The sequence below is a fragment of the Aotus nancymaae genome, unplaced genomic scaffold, assembly GCF_030222135.1.
Source record: "Aotus nancymaae isolate 86718 unplaced genomic scaffold, 86718_ANA_hifiasm-v0.15.2.pri h1tg000041l, whole genome shotgun sequence".
Lineage (NCBI taxonomy): Eukaryota > Metazoa > Chordata > Mammalia > Primates > Aotidae > Aotus > Aotus nancymaae.
In genome coordinates this window covers 16,554,924-16,563,098 of record NW_026988455.1, presented here as the reverse complement: position 1 = coordinate 16,563,098, position 8,175 = coordinate 16,554,924, and the positions used below count along the sequence as shown (strand labels likewise).

Below are 8,175 nucleotides of genomic sequence, written 5' to 3'. Positions count from 1 at the left end.
AAAGTCATGTACTTCATCACTTTTTAGCTTATACTGAAAACTAAAGAAGTTCAAAAACCAAGATGAATTTAATATCAGTAGTAAAATCTACTTAAAACTAAAAGCTCTACAATTGAAATCTTCTAAATACATTACAAAATAAATGGCCGAAGTTTCATTACACTGACTACCAATAAGGCTTAGCATTAAGAATAAGAGATAGTTTAATTTCTTTGACCCAGATTTCTTCCACTTTTAAAAGTCTCTTGCCACAACAAATCTTTTATTTCATGTAATAAAATGGTGACATTTACTTGTTTTAAAAAAAATTTAATAACAATATAATCATTATATCTCTGCAATCAGCTGAAGTTCTAAGAAAAAAATGACAATGTTGAAAGTTTTATCATCATTATAAATTTTCATGTTCAGTATATGTAAACTTCAAAGCCAATTTCAAAAGATAATTCTGTGAAATGCCATTCTTAAAAAAAAAGGACAGTATATATAACTGTATGAATGTCAAATGTTTTACAGTACAATTTGCTAAATTTTATGTATGCTATAAAATAAATACCATTTTAAAGTATATTGGAATTCATAATAAAGTAATAAATAAATGCTTGAAATATACCCAGTAGAAACTTATTTTTATTTTCCAATCCTTTTGATAAGAAATGCTTCTAGTGTTATGTACAAACTTGATCTTCTTTGAAATGTGTTGTCCACTGCTTTTCTGTTTCTGTCACAGTAGCTATAAATAGCTGTTTAAGGATATCCTTATCTAAATTCCTGCCTGCAAACAAAACAAAATATGATGTGATTACATTATGCTTATTAAAATGACACAGTTCACCTATCGATTCCAATTCTTTAAAAGCTTTATGAAGTTAGAAATTTACAAAAAGAATAGTAATTGAGTGATTCCATCTTTAACTTTTTAGTTAAGTATATCAAAACCACGTTGGTGCTGAGATTAATCACTTTTCTAAAACTGAAAGAGAACAAAAGGCCTAACAAGTTCTTATGAATGTTATAACGTGATAAAGACGAAACATTGACCATAAGCTTAGCTATAAAAGAAGATACTGTTTAAGTGGCAGATGATATCCCTTTCAAATATATTTCTCACTTTGTTTTAGGAGTGTTAATCCTTTGTTACTTACCAATGAGGACCAATCGATTTGTTCTCTCAGTGTCATCCTTCCAGCTCACTGGAGTCTCTTCCAGATCATAGAGCTCATGGACACCCTGGACAATCACTTGTTGTGGTTTGTCTTTGATTGACACCAATCCCTGCTCAAGGAGAATTGACTGAACGTTAATCAGCCTCAGCTCAAACGTAAAAGCAGAAATAGAGCATCAATGTTAATGGATTAATTATTGATATCCATTTAAAAATACAAACTCTTAAGCTGAGAAAATTACTTAATTCCAATTATTTGTGAATTATAAAAAGTTTCTTAAAATTTTCAGTTTTCAAGGAAGGTTTCTGTGTATTGATTTTTTGAACAACCCCTTTTTCTAATGATAAAGTGAATACATATATTAGGATGGTCTGTCACTGTTATTTATCACAATCAAAACCTGAAACAAAATATGTAATGTATTATATCCTATTGATTACTTTAAAGATTTTATATAGTGTTTCGCAGTGTTAGTGGGAAAAGTTGAGACGTTAAAGGATTTTGGTGATATTAAATAATCTGTTTTGGAAATAGGTTGCAATCAATGGACAATGATGAAATAAAGAAAAACTATTATATCTATCTGAATAAAAGCTCATTTTGTATTGATTTGCAGCAATGAGAAACAAATTATCTGATAAACTGGCTCCTATGGGGATGAAATTAATTTCTTTGAAATAATGTTCTTAATATACCAAAAAGTTTGTGGACATGCAAGAGTGGACACTCAACTGCTGCTGGTTAAGCAAACACCTGGAACCCCTGCTTCCTGGAAGAGACACCTTTCATGACATAAATACCCAAATATCAAGTCATATGAGTGGGTTTCTAAACACAGAACAAGAGTTCTTCTAGTCCTTTGTAACTTTGTTTAGAGTATGACAAACATTTAGTGTCTGCTAAATGCATCAGGAAGCATAATGTTCAGCAGCAGCAAGATTTGCAACGTTATTTTTCTGTACCTGGGAATACAGAGCAGAAGGTGACATTTCAAAGCATATAGGTTGTTCTATCTGCAACCCTAAAGGAAGCTGTGCAAATAAATCATGGCTTATGCAGTGATTTCCAAAGCTCCTTTTCAGCAATGAAAATAATAAAGAAAAATGAAAGTAGACAAAGATTATTTGTACTAAAACCAGTGTTTCTTTTAAAACCAAATATAGTTTTTATAACAGCTAGGAAAAGGACTTTGTCTAAAAGTCTACTGTACCTTTAGCCTTATGACCTCCATGCAGTGATTGTCCTTGTTTCTCACAGTCTTTTCCCACAGGAGATTCTGTATCAAGTGACATATTTTAATAAGACCAACCATTGCTAATAGCAACAACTATGTAACAAAACCGTTGATAAATCATTAATCAGTTAAAAATTGCATTTACCTGAATAAATACATTAAGCTGTTCTTCCTTTGCATTTCCTGGTACTTCAAATGTGATTGTAACAATACTCTGTAAATCAAGAGAAATAATCAATAATCATTCTTTATAGTAATGTCAACTTATTTTTTTAATCACAAGTTTTAAGATGAAAAGGAACATATTCATGGAATTTTACATTGCCTAAGCCATATATATTAGGTATATTTTTCTCAACATATATGCTGTTTTTTTGGAATTAGCAACTCTATTTCCTACATTCTGCAGAGGTGATCAATGGGTTTAGTGTTTACACAAAATAAAATACTACCTTTTATTTTTAAAAATTTACTTAAAAACCCTGATGAAAGGGTCCTCATTATTTAACTCATTCTTTTGTGGATTCTCAGCAATAAGAATGACTGTAACACATACAGTGTACTGACTACACAGAGCCAGGTACTTTTGCCTGAGTCACCTCATTTCATCTTTTCACTTACTTGTTACAACAATCCTGGGGAGTGAAGATATCTATTTCCATACAAATTGGGGAAAATAAGGCTAAAAAAAATAAGTTACCCAGAGCCAGGAATAAAACTCAAAAGCAAAGTAAATTTGTTCTCTTAAAAAATATATACAAAAGAAAGGCTTGGCTTATCTCTAACTGAATAAGCATGTGCCAAGAGAAGAGTTCTTGGAGATGAGAATCATAGGATAATGCCCTCTTTGGCTTTAGTATGGGTGATATCATCATGTATAGAATATTAACTTTAGGATTTATTTTGCTTCCTTGTCTTGATAAATCTCTCACTATCTACACCCTAAAGAAACAGAAGCTTAACTTTTCCTCTAACAGGTTACATAATTAAAACCCAAACCTCCCTTTGCCAATATAACCACAATTTCAAACTTGGAGATGAAAATAAACAAGGGCTAAGTTCAACATTATAAAAACATAAACCCCATCTTGAGAAATAGAGGCCCAAAAGCCAAGCTCAAAATGACTTTAAAAAATATAGAAAAGAATATACTACAGCACAGCTTTACATAATTTCCTAGAACCACATATCTGGCCTAACAATTTTACTCACCATTACATAATCATATAGGCTTACAGTAGAAAATACAAAAAGACCAAAACTACTTTATAATCCAAACTTAGAGAATACTGAAAGGCAAGTATTAAAGACCAATTTAAGCACAAACATATGAAACATTTATTTATTATCATAGGTTCCGCAATAACTTTTGGAAGTAAATAAACAAATGTCTTGTATGTTTGTGCTTAAATAAATAGATGTCTCGTATGTTTGTGTTGGTTAACTTCTTTAGTGGTGATGTGTGAGATTTTGGTGCACTCATCACCCGAGCAGTATACACTGCACCCAATTTGTAGTCTTTTATCCCTCATCCCCTTCCTACCATTTCCTGAGTCCCCAAAGTCCATTGTGTCAGTCTTATGCCTTTGCATCCTCATAGCTTAGCTCCCACTTATGAGAACATAATGATGTTTGGTTTTCCATTCCTGAGTTACTTCACTTAGAGTAATAGTCTCCAGTCTCATCCAGGTCAATGCAAATACCATTAATTCACTCCTTTTTTGTGGGTGAGTAGTATTCCATTGTATACATATACCACAATTTCTTTATCTACTCATTGATTGATGGGCATTTGGGTTGGTTCCATGTTTTTGCAATTGCAAATTGTGCTGCTATAAACATGCGTGTGCAAGTATCTTTTTCATATGACTTATTTTCCTCTGGGTGGATATCCAGTTGTGAGATTGCTGGATCAAATGATACTTCTACTCTTAGTTCCTTAAGGAATCTCCACACTGTTTTCCATAGTGGTTGTACTAGTTTACATTCCCACCAGCAGTGTAGAAGTGTTCCCTGTTCACTGCATCCATGACAATATTTACTATTTTTTTAATATGGCTGTTCTTGCAGAAATAAGGTGGTATCACACTGTGGTTTTGATTTGCATTTCCCTGATTATTAGTGATTAGTGATGTTGAGCATTTTTTATATGGTTATTGGCCATTTGTATATCTTCTTTTAAGAACTGTCTATTCATCTTCTTAACCCACTTTTTGAAGGGATTGTTTTTTTCTTGCTGATTTGTTTGAATTCATTGTAGATTCTGGATATTTGTCCTTTGTCAGATGTGTAGATTGTGAAAGAGTTTCTCCTACTTTGCAGGTTGTCTGTTTACTCTGACTGTTCCTTTTGCCATGCAAAAGCTCTTCAGTTTAATTAAGTCCCAGCTATTTATCTGTTTTTATTGTATTTGCTTTTGGGTTCTTGGTCATGAAATCCTTGTCTAAGCCAATGTCTAGAAGAATTTTTCCAATGTTATCTTCTAGAATTTTTATAGTTTCAGGTCTTAGATTTAAGTCCTTAATCTATCTTGAGTTGATTTTTATATACAGTGAAAGATGAGGATCCAGTTTCATTCTCCTACATGTGGCTAGCCAATTATCCCAGCACCATTTGTTGAAAAGTGTGTCCTTTCCCCACTTTATGTTTTTGTTTGCTTTGTTGAAGATTAGTTGGCTGTAAGTATTTGGGTTTATTTCTGGATTCTCTATTGTGTTCCATTGGCCTATGTGCCTAGTTTTATAACAGTATCATGCTATTTGGGTGACAACGGCCTTATAGTATAGTTTGAAATCAGGTAATGTGATGCCTCCAGATTTGTTCTTTTTGCTTAGTCTTGCTTTGGCTCTGTGTATGCATATGTTAAACTATCCCTACATCTCTGGTATAAAACCCGTTGATCATGGTGGATTATCTTTTTGATATGTTGTTAGATAAGGTTAGCTGGTATTTTGTTAAGGATTTTAGCATCTATGTTCATCAGGGATATTGGTCTGTAGTTTTTTTCTTTGGTTATGTCCTTTCCTTGTTTTGGTATTAGGGTGATACTGGCTTCATAGAATGATTCAGGAAGGGTTCCCTCTTTATCTTGTGGAATAGCGTCTATAGGATTGGTACCAATTCTTCGTTGAATATCTGGTAGAATTCTGTTGTGAATCCGTCTGGTCCTGGACATTTTTTGTTAATTTTTAAATTACTATTTCATGTTATTACCAATAACTGCTTATTATTGGTCTATTCAGGGTAGCTAATTCTTCCTGATTTAAGCTAGGAGGGTTGTTTCTTTCCGGGAATTTATCCCTCTCTTCTAGGTTTTCTAGTTTATGCACACAAAGATGTTCATAGTAGCCTTGAATGATCTTTGTATTTCTGTGGTTTCCATTGTAATATCTCCTGTTTCATCTCTTATTGAGCTTATTTGGATTTTCTCTCTTTTCTTGGTTAATGTTGCTAATGGTCTATCAATTTTATTTACCTTTTCAAAAAACCAGTTTTTTGTTTCACTTATCTTTTGTATTGTTTGTTTCAATTTCATTTAGTTCTGCTCTGATCTTGGTTACTTCCTTTCTTCTACTGGGTTTGTTCTTGTTTCTCTAGTTCCTTGAGGTGTTATCTGTTTGTGCTCTTTCTGACTTTTTGATGTAGGCCATTAAAGCTATGAATGTTCTGTATATATCTGTTAAGTCCATTAATGTTCCAGGATATAGTTTAAATCCATTGTTTCTTTGTTGACTTTCTATCTTGATGACCTGTCTAGTGCTGTCAGTGGAGTATTGAAGTCTCTCACTATTATTGTGTTGCTGTCTGTCTCATTTCTTAGGTCTATCAGTAATTGTTTTATAAATTTGGGAGCTCCAGTGTTAGGTGCATGTATGTTTAGGATTGTGATATTTTCCTTTTGGACAAGGCCTTTTATCATTATATAATGTCCCTCTTTGTCATTTTTAACTACAGTTTAAGGTTTGTTCTGTCTAAGAATAGCTACTCCTGCTCACATTATTCATGCACATTCCATTTGCATGAAATGTCTTATTCCAACCCTTTACCTTAAGTTTATGTAAGTCTTTATGTGTTAGTTGAAGACAACAGACAGTTGGCTGGCAAATTCTTATCCATTCTGCAATTCTGTATCTTTTAAGTGGAATGTTTAGGCCATTTATATTGAATGTTAGTATTGAGATGTGAGGTTTCATTCCATTCATCATGCTATTTGCTGCCTTTTTTTTGCTTGTTTTTTTTTTTTGAGACGGAGTTCCGCTCTTGTTACCCAGGCTGGAGTGCAATGGCGCGATCTTGGCTCACCGCAACCTCCGCCTCCTGGGTTCAGGCAATTCTCCTGCCTCAGCCTCCTGAGTAGCTGGGATTACAGGCACGCGCCACCGTGCCCAGCTAATTTTTTGTATTTTTAGTAGAGACGGGGTTTCGCCTTGTTGACCAGGATGGTCTCGATCTCTTGACTTCGTGATCCACCCGCCTCGGCCTCCCAAATTTTGCTTGTTTTTTTAATTGTATTTTTGTTCTATAGGTCCTATAACATTTATGCTTTAAAGAGGTCCTGTTTTGATGTGCTTGCAGGATTTGTTTCAAGATTTAGAGCTCCTTTTAGCAGTTCTTATACTAGCGGCTTGGTAGTGGTGAATTCTCTGTCTGAGAAAGACTGTATCTTGCCTTCATATATGAAGCTTAGTTTTGCTGAATACAAAATTCTTGGCTGATAACGGTTTTGTTTGAGGAGGCTGAAGATAGGGCCCCAATCCCTTCTGGCTTTCAGGGTTTCTACTGAGAAATCTGCTGTTAATCTGATGAGTTTTTCCTTTATAGGTTACCTGGTGTTTTTGGTTCACAGCTCTTAAGATTCCTTCTTTCTTTTTTTTTTTTTTTTTGGTTTTTTTTTGTTTTTGTTTTTTGGTTTTTTTTTTGTTGTTGTTGTTTGTTTTTTTTGAAAGAAAGAAAGAAAAAAAAATGAAGAGGAAGAAAAAGGAAGAGAAAGAGAGAGAGAGAATGGGAGTATTGCTTTCTTGCCCAGGCTAAAATGCAGTTTAGTAATGGGCATTGAAAACCTCTTTTATACCAATAATTATGCTTGATGTAGACAGGAAGGAATAAGGGAAGAAAATAACAAACAAGCAGCCAACCAATATTTCATTTAAACCTATGAAATGCTATGCGATTACTGAGGAGTGATTTACTTCCAATTATGTAGTCACTTTTGGAATAGGTGTGAGGTGGTAATGTATGTTTTGTGTATTTGAAGTGGAGAGTTCTGTAAACGTTTATTAAGTTTACTTGTTCCAGGTCTGAGTTCAAGTCCTGAATGTCCTTGTTAATTTTCTGTCTCGTTGATCTATAAAATCGTTAGCTCTTCTTGTTACATTGATGCTTTTGCCATTATATAATGTCCTTCTTTGCCTCTTTTGCTCTTTGTTGCTTTAAAGTCTACTCTATCAGAGGCAAGAATTGCATCTCCTGCTTTTTGTTTATTTGTTTATTTTTACTCTCTGATTGGTTGATAAATCTTCCTCCTTCTCTTTGTTTTGAGTCTTTGTGTATCTTCGCATGTGAGATGGGTCTGGATGCAGCATACCAATGGGTTTTGGCTTTTTATCCGATTAGAATATATATATAGGTTTAATACTGGCATTTGATGCTAGCTGGCTGTTTTGCCCATTAGTTAGTGTAAATTTTTCGTTGTGTTAATGCTCTTTGCTTTTTGATATATTTTTGGAAAGGCTGATATTGGTTGTTCCTTTATATGTATAGTGCTTCTTTCAGAAG

General features: G+C 33.7%; 1 protein-coding gene across 1 annotated transcript in view; it reads right to left on the bottom strand.

Moving 5' to 3' along the window:
- Window positions 1-241: 241 nt before the first annotated feature.
- ZNG1A (Zn regulated GTPase metalloprotein activator 1A) overlaps window positions 242-8,175 on the bottom strand; it is a 57,633-nt gene continuing 49,699 nt past the window's right edge. Inside the window, exons 12-15 of the mRNA XM_012461964.3 lie at window positions 2,546-2,614; window positions 2,377-2,442; window positions 1,146-1,275; window positions 242-775 (exon numbers count right to left, since the gene is read on the bottom strand). Of these exons, the coding sequence (XP_012317387.1) occupies window positions 669-775; window positions 1,146-1,275; window positions 2,377-2,442; window positions 2,546-2,614 (372 nt within the window). The 3' untranslated portion in view covers window positions 242-668. The remainder of the gene's footprint in view (window positions 776-1,145; window positions 1,276-2,376; window positions 2,443-2,545; window positions 2,615-8,175) is intronic.